This window comes from Dermochelys coriacea, chromosome 2 (genome assembly GCF_009764565.3).
Source record: "Dermochelys coriacea isolate rDerCor1 chromosome 2, rDerCor1.pri.v4, whole genome shotgun sequence".
Lineage (NCBI taxonomy): Eukaryota > Metazoa > Chordata > Testudines > Dermochelyidae > Dermochelys > Dermochelys coriacea.
The window spans coordinates 178542276-178562160 of NC_050069.1; the positions used below are offsets into that span (position 1 = coordinate 178542276).

At 39.8% G+C, this 19885-nt stretch overlaps 1 protein-coding gene across 1 annotated transcript in view; it reads right to left on the reverse strand.

The window, feature by feature from the left end:
- POU6F2 (POU class 6 homeobox 2) overlaps window positions 1-19885 on the reverse strand; it is a 371816-nt gene that overhangs the window by 13401 nt on the left and 338530 nt on the right. The window contains exons 7-8 of the mRNA XM_038388395.2: window positions 18761-18967; window positions 3024-3192 (exon numbers count right to left, since the gene is read on the reverse strand). Coding sequence (XP_038244323.1) covers window positions 3024-3192; window positions 18761-18967 — 376 coding nt within the window. The remainder of the gene's footprint in view (window positions 1-3023; window positions 3193-18760; window positions 18968-19885) is intronic.

Below are 19885 nucleotides of genomic sequence, written 5' to 3' on the forward strand. Positions count from 1 at the left end.
CCCGGTTAGATTTTTCTTGCCATCTTTCTTGCTAGGTCTGTAATTTCCCTCCTGTTTTAATGCAAATTTCTCATTCTACATTGTAAAGAAGGTGCTTGATTTTTAAATCCAGCTGATAGCGTGGAGTAGATAGTACAATGCCAATGAGGAAAAAGGGGTATATGCCTGTCTTATGGAGTTGTCATGGTCAATAGTATCAGTGTTTAGATTAAAGCTCTACCATGGCTGCAGAGCTACCAGCTTCTGCTGAGAGGAGAAGGAGCCAGTTGGGACCTCTACTGGAGAGATGCACACTGGGAACCCCTCCACTTGAGGAGACAGAGAAGACACCACATGGAATTTCCTCTCTGGTGCTGGGGGCATTAATGGAGGAGGAGGCGAGAGAATCTGGTGTGAAACCAGGGGATTCAAAAGCTCCTACAGATTCTTTCCTGTTCTCCTGCCTTGGAGAGCTTTCCTCCTTCTTCAGGGATGTCTCCTTCCAGTGTCAGCTCTGCAGGGATTAAGTAAGGCCTGAGTATGCTCTTTTTCCTGCAGAATGAAAATCTGTTCCTATCTGTGTAGACAAAAAACAGTGCAGAGGAAATAACACACCCTGAGGGAAGGTAGAACTCCTGGTGTGAGGAACACCAGCAAGAGGGAAGATGTGGGTGAGGACTTCTTCGCTGTGGAAGACAGAATAGAGGGTAGCTGGTCAGGTAAGGACAACAGAAAGTAAATAGAGTAGGGAGAGGCTCACAGGAGAGGGGAAAAGAAAGAGAGAAATAGTTTGTTGTAGTTTGTTTATTTGTGGAAAGTGCTCAGATACTATGATGATGGATGACCTGGATAGACAAAGAGAGAATGGGATTCAGGGAGAGATGGGTCTCATAGCGTGAGGAAGAGAGATATAGTATTCATAGCAATGTGTGGTGAGAAAGATCAAGAAATGTGGGGGAAGAAGAATTAGAGGTTAGGGAACTGGATGGGGAAGTAGGAGAAAAATGACCCTTAACATTTTTTGGGGGGGGGTATGTGAATAAGAAAGAAAGAAAGAAAGAAAGAAAGAAAGAAAGAAAGGTAACAAGTGGGGAGAAGGAGTGAATTATCTGAGAGAAGAGTACACACACAGGATATGAGAATAAGGATAAGTACAGTATACAGGGAAAAGGAAAAAAAAACGGAGTGAATCTTGCAGTCCTTGCTCAGTTCAAACTCTTATTTAAATGAACAGCTTTGCCTGAATGAGGACTAACAGCTGCAAGATCTGACCCTAAAAGCTAAAATTAAAATAAAAACCTTTAAAGGAAAAAGTCAGTGGGAGAGAGAGAGGAAAAGAAAAATGAAACACAAAAGGAAACATAAAAAGGTATCACAGGATATCATCGGAGATAATCTATAATAGAAAGGAGGAAATTAGAGAAAATATACAGAAATTTTAAAAAGGCTGAAAGATTTTAGAAAACATACTGGGGGAAAACGGATGTAACATCACAAAGAAAATATATACATAGAATGAAAAACAAACAGAAACAGACAACATGGAAAATGTATTTCACTGGAAGCTATGAAGGGCCAGATTCTGTTACCCTTACTCATGTTGAGTAGCCCCTTAGTCCATGGATTTCAGTAGGGCTACCTGCAAAGTAAGTTATGATTCAATGTGAGTAAGGATGGCAGAATCTTGCCCTAAGTAATTCATTAGATTACTACACAGATATCATCCCTAAGTAACTTACCTCTTTTAAATAGACACGGGCACATGAATATTTGCAATGTACTATTCTCACTAATTATACCTGAAATAAATACTGCAAATCCCTACTGAGGTAAAATTATATAGGGCTAAATTGTAGCTAAAGACTAGACAAAGCTTTTAGCAAGTGGGTACATTACTGTCTCAGGAGCAGGACAGGTACCAAATTGTTGTTTAAAGGGCCACAATTCCTCCCTTGCTCCCCACATGAGGTACTGATTTACTGCTTGCCTGCTGGAGCAGTAAGGGACTGATCCTACTGAAGTCAATGTGAGGCTTTCAATTGACTTCAGTGGGCACTGGATCAGTCCTAAATTATTACCCTTGGTGTATTATCTCAGCCATGCCGGCCCAATGTATGGGTAAGGATGGAGCCAAGGCTTTGTTCATTCCTTGCCCACTCTCCTTCCATTTGCCCAAAATAGAGAGTAATTGGGCATACAGTGCCTCTGACCACTTATGGCTGGAATTCAAGGTCAAGGCAGCTCACACAGGTGAGTAAAGGGAAGCCTTACTGTCCGGTTACTCCCCTGTCCACACACAAATTGGTCAGTTCACACACTCGGTCAAGACACAAATTAGTCTTTAGTTATCTAAGGCAACTTTTTCAGGGTGCCACATATTTTGTACATTTTTTCATATTTTCCTGATCTTGTCCCATTGAAGCTGTTGGGAGAAAATAAACGTCACTTTAAGCAATATCCAGAAACCAGCAGGCAGCCAGTGCATACGGGTGAGCACTGGTGTCATATGTTCCTGGAAAGATACACTACTTAATAAGCAGGCTGATCTATTCTGCACCAGCTTCAGTTTCTAGGTTGGCTAAAGGAACACAGCACTTGCCAGCCTGGATCAGATCCAAGATCCATCTAGTCAAGCATACTGTTTGACAGTGGCCAGAAACAGATGCTTCAGAGGAAGGTGCATAAACCCCACAACAGGCAGATGTTGGGTAGTCCACCCCCCATGTAGGTATCATTCTGATCTCAGATAGACCAGCACAATATGAAAAACCTTTTAGTTTTAAGAATGAGGATAGGTTGCCACTTTGTCCACGATTAGGGTAATTAATCAAGGGCTACTACAGTTTTTATGACCATTTTTAGTGCTGGTTTGGATTTCTTAGGCCCCTTGAATCACAGCACTGAGCAGTTCTTATTGGTAAAGATTACTCCAGTTAGCAATATACAGTCCATTATATGAATAAGAAGGAAAGGTAGATAAGGAAGATAAGCAAGAATGGAAACAAACAGATAGGAGAAAGAGAGAGCCAGGGCGCAATACTTACTGCTGACTAACTGGCCAACACTCAAAGCTGAAGAGGAGGAGGATGAGGAGGAAGAAGAGGAAGCCTGATGCACTGGGCTTTGAGACATAGATGCTTGACTGTGAGCCAAATGCAGAAGGTTGGATTGTGAGGCTGCTTGTCCCACTTGCGTCTGGGAGGGCTGATGGAGCTATATGTTAAAATGTAAGAATAAAAATTTATAAATGTACTAGTAATCAGAGACTTTTCCAAAGAAACTGTTGACTCTGAAGGAGCATATAATAACATGTGCAAAGTTAGATGACAAAGGCTTTACTGGGGCAGCTTGAGCTGCGTCAAACAACCTCCCTTCCAATTTTGTTTAATATAATCAGATAATTTCTCTACTACTAAAAACCTCACAGGGTCTTTATATTTTTTTTATTGGAATGAGTATCAGAGAGATTCCTGCTACATCCAGCAAGACTCTGATTTTATCAATATAAGCCCTCACCCTACAACCTGATCTATGAAGAGAAGCCCTAATTCCCTGTGTAATGTAGTCAATGTAGTTTCATGAAGGTGGAAGGGTCCTTTCGGAGTGGGACCTTGGAGACTATAAATAAAGGAATAGTCCATTTTGTGAAACTAGCCAATGATTCAAAATTATTTGTAATGCCTTATTATTCCTTAGTCCACAAACCTGTTCTTTCTTGGTAGCACCCTGTGACACTGCTGAAATCCATTCACGTACCATCAGGATAGGCATTTCTCTCTCTATTTTCCAATAGCTAAGATGTTCCTCTAATATGGCTAGATGCAATTCATATACAATGATACATTATGGATCTGATTCTGATCTTCCACCAACTTTCCAATGGTATAACCCTGTTAACTTTAGTGGAGATACTTCTGATTTACACTGGAGAAGCAAGAGGAGAATCAGACCCTTTCTCCTCATAAATGGACTCTTATGAAGGTCTGAAAAGCTAAAGATCATTGTCCAGGTATGCCAGAAGGAAGACAGGAGACACTGGATGTCATTCAATTAGGCTGCAACTTTATTCCTAAATGTCCAGGAGTACCCAGTAGATAAAATTGTACAGTGCAGATAATTCCATAAACATTTACACATACCCAAGAGGGGAGGGCTGCTGTCTGTCTTCCCCCTTTACCCATCCTGGTCCCTAGCCAGTTCACTGCTGGGACCTTATCCCCTCCTCAAATGAAGGTTGGGGGTGGGTTATAAAGGAGCAGGAGGGATGACTCCCTGACATACTGGTCATAAGAGCCCCGAGCCCCCATTCTTTCCACTCCTTTAAAGAATACCTTCTTTATCAATCCATTTTAATCTGATCACTGTATCCCTTCCCTATGGAGTACCTGCACTGGACATCCACCCCAAGCTTACACAGTGACCTGCAACATCATAACCTAACTCCCATTTCTTTTTTGCCCGAACTAAACCCCCACCCTGCTGTGGGGAAGGCGAATCCTCCCTCCCCCACGTCGCTTTGCCTACCTGGGGCTGAGGGAAAAATTCCTTCCCATCCCTCTGAGAAAGGTGTGACTGGCATAATGCCCACAGTGGATCATGACAAAACCTGGTATTTAACTACCTCCACAGGCAGGAGGGTGCGTGCTGCTCTGCCTGGTCTGGGTAAAAGAGGTCTTTTTCTGCACCAGCATAGACATATACAGTCCCCACTTTTCTTCTGGTCACCTGGGAGCAGGGATGGGTTTGCATCCCCATGCTGACCTGGTATGGAACTGCCACTGCAAATCACTTCCTAGCCGTTAAAGGGGAACACACCTTTTCCAACAAGCCAGACAGCACCACCACCGCTTAATGTTCAGTGAGGTCAGTCTGTCTCACTCATTTTACACAAAACTCCCTCAAATTCAAGGGGAGATCTTTGCCTGGAATGAAGGTGGGATATATTATCCTATAATATAAAACAGCCTTACTATATCCTAATATTATAGATTTATTATAACCTGGCACAGCCTAATTAGACTACAGTAAAATATCATAATATATCATCTTAAAATAACAAGTCCTTATTATCACTTTATAACGTATTGATTCTTTCTGTAGGCCTAAAAGACTACAAAAATGAACAAAAAGGACTCATAAGTCATGCTGATTATTAGTCCTGTGAGTCCTCACAGTGAGGAAATAAAGAACCACTTGGTGTTGTTGAGGAGGAATGAGTTATATTTGAAATTTTAAGGTGCAAAAGAAAATTATTGTTGGATTTTACTGAACAAGTAACTTCAGGTAAGAGGTCTGTTTGGTATCTTTAGTGGCACCCAAAATTAGGAGCACATTCCACATACACACAAAAAGACTGATGATAAACAATGAAACAATTAAAGTACCCAGAACAACTGATACCTGTTAGATGTATTTGATCTAATTGAAGGTGGCTTACCACCTCCTTTGGAACACATATTTGCATCTTTTTTACTTTAATGTACTTATTCCTATTATAGAACAATTCAAAAATTGGGGGTGGGGCGAAAATCATGTTAATTTTTTAATGATTAATTTCATTTACTTGTGTAAATCAGTCAACCAGCTCTAGTCTACTATGGTTTCCTTATGGATCGAAAAGCAAAATCATTTCACAGTCTTGAGGTTTAGTTAAACAATTGGATTTTCTCCAAAGAATTTCAAGCCCTATCAGAGTTATACTGGCCAAGGATGTGATCAACATACTTGCAACTTTCAAAGATCTCGATACATCAAATACTCGTAAAGATTTTTTTTCAGTTGGGGAGAATTTTGCCTATGGGCAAAATGTCCATGGAAAACCCCCAACACAGCAGAACTACTGTGGTAATGCTGGGAGGTAGGGAAGGAGCTCATGGAGGGAGCTGAATATGGCAGAGCTGGCCATTCCATCGCTTGTGCATAAGCCACATCAGAGTGGTGTTTTCAGGAGCAGTGCCTCTGAGTGGGTGGCTTCTCTTCCAGTCCCTGCAGAAAGGCTGGAGAATTACCCCATATCATATCCATGGGTAGAGGGTAGATTCCATCCTCTCTCCCTCCTGTATAGTTTCCTGCAAACCCCCTGTTTTACTGGTGTGATGGGTGGGCTGCAAATGTCAAGCTTAAAGAACAATGATGGTGTTCTATGACATAAAATTGCATTAAAGTACTCTCTCTGTTTTCATGCACTATAATTTCCATTCCAGAAATAGGACTTAAAGAGAGGTGATGATTAGATTGTGAATAAGGCAGTTTGTTTGACTTTTCCAGATGACACAATCAATTCAAGCTAATGCAAGCGTTGACGTTTTTCCAATTTTGGACATGTATGTAAGCCATGAGATATATTTATGTCTATTCTACATTTTCCATCCAAAGACAAAAGGGTATATAGAAATTGCAGCAGCTGTTGCTATATGTGTCACTCTGTGTAGGCGTATATAGTGGGCACACAGAGAATAACTACTGTATGCAACATGGATCTGGCAGGGATGCATGTGTGTGCTACAGCCACAGAAATAAAATGAACATGAAAAACATCAAAATAGAGCATAATATTTTACAGGAATATGACTGCATTTTCACAAAAGTGCATAAAGGAAAGGGCCAGATTATTATCTCTCTTCCCCCAGTTTTACATCAATGGAGTTAGTCCTGATTTATGCCATCATAAGTGAGGACAGAATTATGCCCATAAAACTGAATTTTGTCACTCAAATGATTGTGTGTGATATTTTGTCACATCTGGGATTGTTGACTGTAAATAGACAATAAGGCCCACAGGTGAAATCTTCTGACCTGCACCAGAAAGTTACAAGTCAATTGTGGAACATAAATTGCAGTACTGTGCTATGATTTTGCATAGACTATGAGAGGAGAAGAGTGAGAGAAGAGGAAATAAAGACCAAACTAGGAGAAACAGTCCGCTCCCAGACTGCACAGAGAACTGAAATTGACTTTACTTGGAGTATGAATAAAGATCTAGGCAAAATATGGCCCTACAGAAAAGAGTGAAAGGAGAGGAACTCTGAGAGAAGAGGAAATAGACAACCAATCAAGAACAGAAAAGGATGAGAAAGGCAACAAGAATGAGGAAAAAGGACAGAGTAGGTGAGATTAACAGGAATGACAAGAACAGTATGAAAAATTTAAAAATAAGACTTTGGTAATAAAAATAGAGGACTGTAGTTTTTCTGATGTAAGTACTGTTTTTTGAGAAATATAATTAAAGCTGGTCAGAATTTTTTTCCCCCATGGAAAATTTGACAAAAATGAAAATGAATTATTTTTTGTCAAAGTTTTCCATGGATAAATTGAATTTTTGTCACAAAATCAAAATATGAATTTTCTTGATTCTGAAATGTGCATGGGATGCCTCATGGGAGTTGTAGTTAGGGTGACTGATGTTCCCATTCCCCTCTATAGGCTGGATTCCCTGTTTAGACTACATATCCCATGATGCATCATAGCCTCTCCTCTTGGTGAGGGGAGATGGTGCATCACGACAGTATCATGGATATAGCACATCATGAGAGATGAAGTCCAGCTGTGGAGTCCAGCTCACAGAGGTGAATGGGAGCATAAGGCACCTGAAATGCAACTTCCATGAGGCAACATGGCAACACTTCAGAATTGAAATATTTCAGTTTTCTATAGAAATATTTTGGGTTTCAGGCATCCAGTATTTTGATGAAAAACTGAAATTTTCAGAGGAAAGCAGACACTTTTTGTGAAGAATTTCATTTAGTCAAAAACCCAATTTTCCATTGAAAAATAGTTTCAATCAAAATTTTTTGACCAGCCTTAATAAATGTCTATCCCACACTCTCTATTATTAAAGATGTGTTCTATTTATCTTTCCTTTGGGCCTCAAAACTAGTGATACTGTAATGTTATTCCCTGCATAAACAGGCATGGCATTCAAAAACAATTTATTAATCTTGCCGTGCTCAGCAAAACACACACCCTTACATGCTTGCACCTCACACCAAATCCCACTCATAATCAAGCTACACCAAAGCAGGCACACTCAGACCTAAACACTGTACCCAAAGCCTAAATTTAGCACACACACACACCAAGTATAAACACAACGTATCCCGTTCTATCCACCCTCAGAGGGTCCAGTCTTGCAAATAGATTTATTCACATGGAGCTTCACTCCTATGTGGAGTTCTCCACAGGAGTAAGATTTTACACAAGTGGATCTGTCTGCAGAATGAAACCCATATTTGACATTTCAAAATATACTTATAACCATCTTATGTTTAGGGAGCGTGTTATGGGGGACTCCACAAACACTGCACAGCCGAACAGTGTGTGTGCATGTGGGAAAGAGGTGTGGTCAAAGAGTCCACATACACATTGTGCATCCTGAGCATCAAACCTTCACATGGGGAGAACAGCAAGGCACTGCTACTAGTACAGCCTGTGAACACTCATAGCTGTGAATAGGCATGCAGATGTACTGGATGATGTACACCTGACTTGGGACAAGGATTCCATCCCCACAGCATCTGCCTACGTCCCCCCTATTTCTAGGGCAAGGCCCTATTTCTTGAGCTTTGCTTGTGGGACCAGAATTGCACTCAAAGTCCAACTTGTTGAGTTGTAAAATGCAGCCTATGACCACAATAAATCAGGTTGAAGAGAAAGTTGATCAGCAGCCAGATTTTTATTGATGATGTACCATAAATAACCAACAAATTCCTTGAGGAACGTATATGTATTGTGACAGACCCAGACCGGTTGGGTGCAGGAGTCTGGTAGAAGGAAAACACACTGGATGACTAGTTTTCTGCTTCCTGACTGACCAGGGCAGGGGCCAGAGCAGTCAGGAAGGTGCTAGAAGCAATTAAGTCAGGCAGACTCCATAAGACACCTGGAACCAATTAAGAACTAATTAGAAGCAATCAAAGGAAACAGGCTAATCAGATCACCTGAAGCCCATTTAGAACTGGCTGGGACTAGTTTAAAAGGAAGCCCCTTTAGAAAGGCTGGCTGGTAGGAGCAAGAAGGTGTGTTGTGGGAAGACTGGGAGAAAGAAGGTGCCCAGTGAAAGAGCTGGAAGGATAAGCATGGTCAGGTACCTAGGAGGGGCTGTTTGGGGGAAGGGAAGGGCTATAGTTCTGGTAGTATAGGAAAACTATCTGTTGCTGTTGCCAATTAGGGTCCCTGGACTGGAATCCAGAGAAGAGGGTGAGCCTGGGTTTTCCCTCACTGCCCCCCCCCCCACCACAAACACTCCCTGAGAAGGAAGACCGGGACTAAAGCGGGCTCTTACACCAAACCTGTTGACTGGCTGCTGATGAAGGTGGCTCAGTAAGCTGTCACCCTTGCCCCTAGGAGGGGAGAGAAGCTACACTGCAGGTCACAGCAAACCTCTGAGGCAAACGCTAACCGCCTAGAAGCACAGGACTCCCCCTCATCCCCTGAGGCAAAGCTGATGCTCTGCCACAGTATGTATAGGTATATATCTGTATACACCCCAACCCTCCATCTAGGACATATATATATGTCTGGGATAGGTGTGAGTATGTGTATCTATCTAATCCTCCCTCCATCCATCCACACACATACATACATACATACACACACACACACACACACACACACACACACACACACACATATATCTTCCTCACGGAATTTGTTGGTTGTTTGATTATTGATTTTTTCGTACAAAATATACTCTTATATGCAGCATTCAGTCTCCTGGCCCACCATCAGTACTAAAATAAAAATACTATTGTGTCAATTAGACTTAAACACATACTTAAGTGCTTAACACAACAGGGATGAGATCAACTAACATGTTTAATATTAAGTTGATTGAAGCCTTAATCTTTCTGTACCTCAGGTCCCCATCTGTAAAATGGGGATAATAATATTTTCATCCAGATACAGATATTTTGCAGATACCGTATTGGTTGTGACACTCCCAGATACTACTGTGATGAAAGCCATAGGTACATAGATAGGTGACCTTGCAGACTTCTGAAATCCTTAATTTTAGTGGAAGGTTATTATGAGTATTTAGTCTACCACTCTAAAACAGCGATAATGGACAAAGCTGTTTCTACCCCAAAATTACACTATTTCACCCATGTAATTGGCTGAAGGATTATGGAGAATGTAATTAGTGTGCCAGAGACAAAGATGTGCAATAGATGAAGAAATGAAAAAAAACTGGTGTCATCGGCATCATCAAGAAAAATCAGTACTACGAAAAGCAAAGGGCGTGAAGTTAGACTAAGACACCACAATATAGTGGCTACATTGAAACACAGAGAAAGAAGAGCATGGTCTTCATAAAAGAACAAAGCAACAAGAGCACAGCAGAGAAGAAATGATTAAGAGCAAGTTACATTTTAATGTGAGAGAAGAAAACAAGGGATTGCATGGAATTGTGATAATGAGGTGGGACTGGATGTGATGGGAAGAAGCTGCAGGAAGAAAACTTTCTTGGCCTGAAATTTGGAAAGCAGATGTACAAAGAATGAACACAGTCTCATCTGAGAGCTGTCCTCAGCCTTTCAGCAACAGCTAATTTGGAACATACAAGCAAATGACGAGGTGCGGAATATGTAAGAGAATCCTGCCTTCAGCCCGTTTTATCCTGTTGGAGTGTAGCAGTACTCCAAGGCACTAGTGCTGTAAGACGCAATGAAATATTAAAAGTCCTGGAAGGCACAGGAGACAAGTCAAGACTGAGGACAAGTCAGACTACATACCAGATTTACTGAATCTGCTATGTAGAAGGAAATAGCAAGAAAGTACATTAAATGCAAAGGTAACTATCTCACCTAAAGCAGACTGGAAAATAACACAGCAGCCTTAGCAGGTACCTCTATGTACTGTGGGCGAGCAGGTGATCATAATAGCACCAACTATTGTGTTGAAGTGATACATGAATTGGAGCATGTTTTAAACACAAGTGATATATTTAGAACTACAGTTCATTGGCCAAGTTCTCCTGTCAGTTACATTGGTGCAACCCCATGTAAGTCAGTTCTTCAGAAAAGAGTATTGTGATGGCTGGGGTAATGGTAAGCCCCAGAAAAGACCCCATTATTGAGGTCCTCCAAGTATGGAAATATTTTAGTGTTAACAGGCTGGTACAACAACAGCAGCTAAACAACTGTTTTTTTTTGTTTTTTTGTTTTTTTGTTTTTTTAAAAAAAGATGCACTTGTCAGTATACTCTGGATTTGGATAAAGTCACTCACAAAAGGCTATTGAGGAAACTAAGTAATCAAGCGGTATGAGGTAAAGGTCTGTCCTGGATTATGAACTGGTTAAGAGAGGAAACACAAAGAGTAGGAACAAATGGTCAATTTTCTCATGGAGGAAGGTTATTATGGGGTGCCCCAAGGATGATTTTAATAAATACCTGGAGAATATGGTGAAAAATGACCAGGTAAAATCTGCAAGAGACACAAAATGATGTAGGTTGGTACAGAAGACCATGAGGAACCCCAAAAGGACCTAAGATTCATGGTTGGGGAAACACCATGACAGATGAAATACAATATAGATAAATGTAAAATGAGGTACATTAGAAACAATAGTTTCAGTGACTCACACACATTGTTGAGTTCCAACTTAACTGTAACAACTCAGGGGAAAAACATGTGTGTCAGTGGACAGCTCACTGAAAACACCTGCTCAAAGAGCATTGATCAAAAAAGCAAACAAAATGTTAGATTGTATTAAGAGAAGGACAGAGAATCATACCAAAGATATAATGCCATTATATTTGTTGCTGATGCACCTCACCATTATTACTGTGTTCAGTTCTGATTACAGAATCTCAAAGAGGTTATTGCAGAAATGAAAAGGGTTGAGATGAAGGCAATGAAAATGTTTAGATGCATGGAAAGAACTGGTTATGAAGAGAGATTAAAAACATGAGGCCTACAACAGGTGCACTTTAGTAATAGCTTTCAAAACATTAAAAATGTTTAGAAAGGTATTACTAGTTCTAGTAAAATTCTCATTATACGTATAAGCAACTGTATATGCTTAAACTAATATCTTTGAAAACAGTAAAAACTTTGAAACAGCAACTATTTCATATAGCTTGAAGAAGAAATGGATAGCTGGTGACATAATAGAGGTATATATAATGAATAATTTAGAGCACATAAATAGGAAGCTTGTATTTATTTCTCATAATAGAACAAGATGACACCAAATGAAATTAAAAAGAAACATATTTACAACTCATAGAAAGAAACAATGTTTTGCTTTGCTTATGTAACACATAATTAACCTGTGGAGTCAATGCCACATGGTATAATTGAAGCCAAGAACGTACCAAGATTCAAAAATCCACTAGACATTCCAGTTACATTAGATAGGCTAGAAAGTATATAAGCAATACAACCCTCATACTCAAAGCACAAGATCATCACTAAAGGTAAAATTTTCAAAAAGTTCCTAAATGACTTAGAAGCTGAAGTCTCATTGACTTTTAACTGGTACTTCGGCACTTTTGAAAATTTTACCCTCATTGCCTGGATTTAGAAAAGAAATTCCACTAAGAGTACTATATTTCATACGTATTCGCTGTAAGATTTCTTGCATCTTCCACTGATGCACCTAGTGCTGACCACTGTCAGAGACAGGATACTGGACTAAATGGGCCACTGGTCCATTATGCTATGGCAATTCCTGTGTTTCTGTGGCTGCCACTGGAGGGTTTTAATTAAAAGTGACTATAGATTGGTTTTGGCAAGTCTGGTGGCTCTTATGAGAAAGTTGGATGACTGAATTTTAAAATAAAACAGAATAATTTGGACCCACATTCATTTGGGATATAAGCTAGAACTGGGTTAACAATGCATGAATATATTAATAGACTCGTAGAATAGAATCACAGAAATATAGGGCTGGAAGAGACCTTGGGAGATCATCAAATCCATCCCCCCTCCCCACTGAGGTAGGACCAAGAATACCTAGATCATTCTTGAGGAGTGTTTGTCTAACTTGTTCTTAAAAACCCCCAATGAAGAGGTTTCCACAACCTCCCTTGGGAGCCTATTCCGGTGCTTAGCTATTCTTATAGTTAGAAAGTTTTATTATATCTAAGCTAAATCTTCCTTGCTGTGGATTAAGCCAATTACTTCTTGTCCTATCTTCAATGGACATGGAGAACAAATGATCACTGTCCTCCTTATAACAGCCCTTAACATATTTGAAGACTATCAGGTCTCCCCTCAGTCTTCTTTTTCTCAAGACTAAACATGCCCAGTTTTTTCTAACCTATCCTCACAGGTCAGGTTTTCTAAAACATTTATCATTTTTGTTGCTCTCTTCTGGACTCTCTCCAATTTGTCCATATCTTCGCTAAAGTGTGGTGTCCAGAACTGTACACAGTATTCCAGCTGAGGCTAGAGCAGGACAACTACCTCCCATATTTAACATATGACACTCCTGTTAATATACTTCAGACCGATATTAGCCTTTTTCGCAACTGCATCACACTGTTGACTCACATTCAATTTGTGATTCAGTAAAACCTCCAGATCCTTTTCAGCAGTACTGTCTAGCTAGTTATTCCCCATGTTGTAATTGTGCATTTGAATTTTCCTTCCTAAGTGAAGTACTCTGCACTTGTCTTTATTGAATTTCATTTTGTTGATTTCAGACCAATTGTCCTATTTGTCAAAGTTGTTTTGAATTCTAACCCTGTCCTCCTGTCATAGAATCATAGAATATCAGGGTTGGAAGGGACAGTCATTGTGGACACCACCCACAAATGCTAGGCATTCATTTAAAAAACCCAGGAAGATGCTAACAAGGTACGTACTTGACAAAGGCTACAAAGATTTATAAATAAATTATTTAGGTAATCACTGTTTTCATTATTTGCGCAGCACAAGTTGTGAATATGGTCAAATCAAATTTCCCTTTTGTATTTGAATAGTCACAAATAAGTTTTGTAGTAGTGACTCTAAAAGGAACTGCTGCATGCTCTGCAATCTGAAAAATCAAGCAGGTGCCTACATATGAGCATAAACATTTTCAGCCCAAAATATAAATATTAGCTAAGGAATTGCCTTTTTAAGGGCCAAATTCTGGTTTCAGCTGCACTGGTGTAAACCTGGAGTAACTCCATGGAAATAAGTAGTGTTACACTGAATTTACAGTCCTGCGAAGTACTGGCCTCTTGGTTACACTACTGGCTCTGTCGCTGAACTCCCACGTGACCTTGGGCAAGTCTCTTAAGGTGGGACTTTTCAATGTGATTTGTGTTCCCAAATCATTGAAGCATTTTTGAAAATCCCATCCTTAATTTTTTTGTTCCCCCAGTTCCCCATTTGTAAAATGGAGATAAATACTTTCAGTCTTCTACCCTCGTCTTGTCCGTCCATCCTCTTCAAGGCAGGATCTAACCTCTTAATATGAGTATGTACAGGGCCTCACACAATGCATCCCTCTATTACTATAATACTACTAATAAAAATACTTTAACCATGAACAGAATTTGGTTTTATACATTTTACATAAGAATATGGAATGGGAAAAGTCTAAAGAAATTTTTTCTGAAACACAGCAAAATAGCATGCGACTTTACTCCTATACATGATTTTGATAAGAACATAAAATTGCCCACACTGGGTCAGACTAATGGTCCATCTATCTCAGTATCCTGTCTTCTGACAATGAAAGGTGCTAGATGCTTCAGAGGGAATAAACAGAACATGACAATCATCCCATCATCCAATCCCAGCTTCTGGCAGTTAGACTCATAGACTTTAAGGTCAGAAGGGACCATCGTGATCATCTAGTCTGACCTCCTGAAATAGACCCAAACCTCTGGCTGGGTTACTGAAGTTCTCAAATCATGGTTTAAAGACTTCAAGTTACAGAGAAATCACTATTTACATAGTTTAAACCTGCAAGTGACCAATGGCCCATGTTGCAGAGAAAGGCAACCTGCACAAGATTTCAGCCAATGTGACCTTGGGGGAAAGTCAGAGGCTTAGAGACTCCCAATGCATGAGATTGTCTCCTTAACCATCTTGGCTAATAGTCATTGATGGACCTTTCCTCCATGAATTTATCTAATTCTTTTTTGAACTCTGTTGTACATTTGCTCTTCACAACTTCCCCTGGAAACATGTTCCACAGGTTGACTGTGTATTGTGTGAAGAAGCACTTCCTTTTGTTTGTTTTAAACCTAATGACTATTAATTTCATCAGGTGACCCTTGATACTTGTGTTATGTGAAAAGGTAAATAACACTTCCTTATTCACTTTCTCCACACCTTTCATGGTTTTATAGACCTCTATCATACCCCCCCCTTAGTCATCTCTTTTCTAATTTAAGATGTTCCAGTCTTTTAAATTTTTCCTCATTTGGAAGCTGTTGCATACTTACCATTTTTGTTGCCCTTCTCTGTACCTTTCCCAAGTCTCACATATCTTTTAGGAGATGGGGCAACCAGAATTGCATGCAATATTCAAGGTATGAGAGTACCATGAATTTATATAGTGGCACTATGATATTTCCTATTTTATTATCTATCCCATTCCTAATGGTTCCTAACAGTCTGTTAGCTTTTTTGACTGCTGCTGCACATTGAGCAGATGTTTTCAGAGAACTACCCACAAGATCTCTTTCTCAAGTGGTAACAGTTAATTTTGACCCCATCACTTTGTATGTAGAGTTTGGATTATATTTTCCAATGTGCATTACTTAGTATTTATAACCATTGAATTTCATCTGCCATTTTGTTGCCCAGTTTTGTGAGCTCCCCTTTGACTCCTTGCACTCAGCTTTGGGTTAGCTATCTTGAGTAGTTTTGTATCATCTGCAAATTTAGCCACCTGATTGTTTACCCCTTTTTCCAGATTATTTATGAATATGCTGAACAGGATTGCATATATTATCTCACAATAGGAAAATATATCATAGAAAAATATTTAAATTAACTTGCAGAGTTTCCTTAACTGCTGAGTTTCCAAGAGGATGGAAAGTTGCATGATGAGTTGAGATTGACTGTAACCCTATTTTAATACATCATTTTTACTTCATTGATTTATTTGTACACTCTCACAACTTAAAAAAATGGTTTGCAATTTTTCTCCCCAGTACACTTTAAGAAATTTGAAAATTATCTACCAAATAGAGTATGGGTCTGAGTTTCAAAGATCCTGAGTACCTGTGGCTCCCACTGTGTTTAAATGGAGTTGAGTGCACAGCTCTTCTGAAAATTAGTCTTTATAGCAGAGGAGTAGAGATGAGTTGAACCAAAATGTCGGACTGGAACATCCCTGGCCTGTGGGAAGGTTCATATCTACAGCCAAAAATTGTGACGGGTTCATACCCTGTTATCTGACAGACAACTTCAGTACTGATTTATCACTTGTGCAATCCCATTTACTTTTCAAAGGGCTCAACTGCCAGTGTTACATCTCATTTGATTCTTTATCTGAGAATCAGCACTATCAACTTGTAGGCCTAGGTTCTTAGGCCTCAGCTCTGCTCCAATTGTAATCAATGTCAACACTCCACTGACTTTAGTTGGGGGCCTTAGGTAAAAGCTTGAAGAGCCAGTACAGGGAGCACAAACACACAACTATTTTTCTGTGGCTCTGACCAAAATAGTGATTTTATAGTGTTTTTAATATACCGGCAATTTTGTATTCGATTTTTTTTTTTTTACATTCACACTGAGGAGGACATTCGACATCAGCTTACCATAGATTTAAGAAAGGGAATATTTTGGTGCTGAACTACTCGGGCCAATCCATTGAAATCCTGGAGTTTGACTGAATAAGGTCAGTGGGCTTGGGCCCGGAGATACTGATCTTTTAAAAATCATTACTTAACCAATATTTTTTCAAGATTTATTTATTTCTCCTTTGAAAATAAAATCCCTCCAAGGACTCGTTTGCTTGCTTTTAAAGAATCACCTTACTACTCAATAGAACTTGAAGGAAACACAGATATATGTTAAATAATGTATTTTCTTCATTTATTGGTGGGCAATTTATAGTAATTCTTTTTATTGATATTGTACAATATGTAGCAGATCCTACATACTGACATACAATATGGTAAGACCAGATAGTGGCACTTCAGCCATTGGACTGTCCCACTGCAACTAGTCGCACCACCTAGCAACAGTTCATAGAGGCACTGTGCTTCTCTCCATGTGAGGCTGACTCCGTCAGCACTGCAGAGGAGGGGATGAGGCCCTGGCTCCACTGCCATCCATCCCCTTCTTGCCTATTTTGGGGGATCTAGTATCACAAGCCGCTCTAGCTTGAATGGGTTCCCCCTCTGCAGCAACCAGCAGGGATTCCTTAGGAACCTGGCTCGGCAGAGAGTTGTGATGCTTTTTAGACCTCTGCTAACAGGCCTCTGTGCTCCATCGTTGTCCTAAGATCCAGGGGATCTCAGGAGAGCAACAGTTTTTGTGAGTCTCACCCCCTGCCTGCTCCCGGAGGGAGGGAAAGCCCTGCCCTCTCAGTGGGACAAGCAGAAGGAAACTGTGGGATGAAACCTGCTGCATTTCCTAACCCATATGCAGATTTTCCACTGCAGGGGAATATATGGCCTGGGCTCTTTACAGTCCTCTATTACTAAACATTTAAGGCATTTTCACAAACACTCAACATTGGTCTAACTCTGCTCCCGCTGAAGTCAATGAGAGTTTTACTCGTGACTGCAATGGGAGTAGAGTTGGGCCAATGCTGAGCACTTCTGAAAATTCCTCCCTTAAATGACCCCAGAATAGGTTGGCAAAAGAGCCCTGCAGCCATATAAAGGTATGAGACCTAAGAAAAGAGCCATCTTAGAAATTCATTAGCTTTTTAAATCTCAAGCTAAACAAGGCACAGTTGAGATTAATTTATAGTTCACTCTATCCTAGAGTTCTCACAAACATGGGACAACTAATTAGTATTTGGGGTAGGGATAGGGTGAGACTTATTGGTGTCTAAAAATAAACAATAAAATAAAATAAATAAATAATAATAATAAATAAAATTAAAATAAAAAATAAACGAAGGTTCAATAACACCACCACAATAACTTTACCATTGAAATGACTGACCCTTTCATAATATGACTTCACTTGGCAATCACAGCTTGATATTGCACTGATCTGTTCTACACTTGGATTTTCCTTTTTCAGATGAAAAGGTGTTGGATCGGACAGCATTTGATTCTTTACAAACATGACAAGAACTAATTAATCTTGCCTGTAGAGCATTAGACAATCATGAAGGATTTAATGAACTATAGAACCTTTTCTGGATTATATGAGGTTGCTACATCCATCCTGAAATTTGTGGATTGCATGGCACATTATATTGAATGACATTTTTTCACTGCAACCTTTCCCTTGTTTTCCTTTGTGCATATACTTATATAGATATATAGATATAATTTATTTAACGGAGGAAGTTAGTGAATAGCCTCTTTTTTTAAAAGGAAAATGAAACTTGCTATATTTTTGAAATGAACTATTATGGTAGTGCCTGCAATATAAGTCACTCCATTCAACTTTAGACAACAATTTTTCCTTTCAGAATAACACATTACTGGTTGAAGTACTTTCTTCATAAGAGAGAAAAACAAAACTACTTGTTTGAATTTTTCCCCCTGCCTGAATGAGTCTGAATATAATTAATATACCTTTCATTCCATGACACAGAATGGTAACAAAACAGGGAACTCTGAAAAAAGGCTATGAAAGTGAGTAAGGAGCAGATGGTTATTTCTGTTGTGGCTGTTTTTGAAATCACTGAAGTGATAGATAGTTTACCTGTTGGCCTGGTTTGAGTGGTGAAAGTGTTATTCCCTGGGTGTTGATCACTGGTAGTATCTGGTTTCCAATGACTGTAGCAATGATCTGACCCTGGGCATTGGTCAATAACTGTGGGGTAATTGGCTGCACTTGAAGGCCCTGAGCTCCTCCTGGTGCCTGATTGGATGGGACTGGATTAGGCATCAGTGGAATTGTTCCAATAATCTACAAGAAACAAAACAATAGGTGAAAATCTACACAACACAAATATTTATTATATATTTGTTTTATATATATGCATTTTATATCAGGTAAACCGAAGACTGTCCTTTTTTCCCCGCAAGTTCACTTTTCATCCCAAATTGCTCAATACATTATAGGCTTAAACCAAAAAAGCAGGCAAATTCTGGCTGATGACTAAGCAGCACAACACAAAAATGCGGGGGGGGGCACTGACATTTTGACTAATAAAATGGGCAAAATGTTGCATTCATAAATGACATGGAGCCAAATTTGGAGGGGATGAAGAGAACAGAAATAGCTGCCATACTGAGTCAGACCATGTTCCATCTTGCCTAGTATCCTGTCTCCAAAAGTGGCCTGTACCAGAGCTTCTGGGGGCGTGTATCGAAGAGGGCAATTAGGGAGTGATCCATTCCTGTCTTCCACTCCCAGCTTCTGGCAGTCAGAGATTTCGGGTTGCCACGAGCATGGGGTTGTGTCCCTGACCATCTTGGCTAATAGCCATTGATGGACCTATCCTCCATGAACTTATCCAGTTCTTTTTTGAGCCCTGGTGTACTTATGGCCATCACAACACCCCATGGCAATTGTGTGTTGTGTGAAAAAGTACTTCCTCTTCTTTGTATTAAACCTGCTTCCTATCAAATTGGTCAAGTTACTCCTGGTTTTTGTATTGTGTGAAAGGGTAAACAACACTTTTCTATTCACTTTTTCCTCATCATTTGTGATTTTATAGACCTCTATCATATTCCCCTTTAATTGTCTCTCTTCTAAGATGAACAGTGCTAATTTTTTTAGTCTCTCCTCATATGGAAGTTATTTAGGGTGATCAGATGTCCCAATTTTATAGGGACAGTCACAATATTTGGGGCTTTGTGTTATATAGGCACTTATTACCCT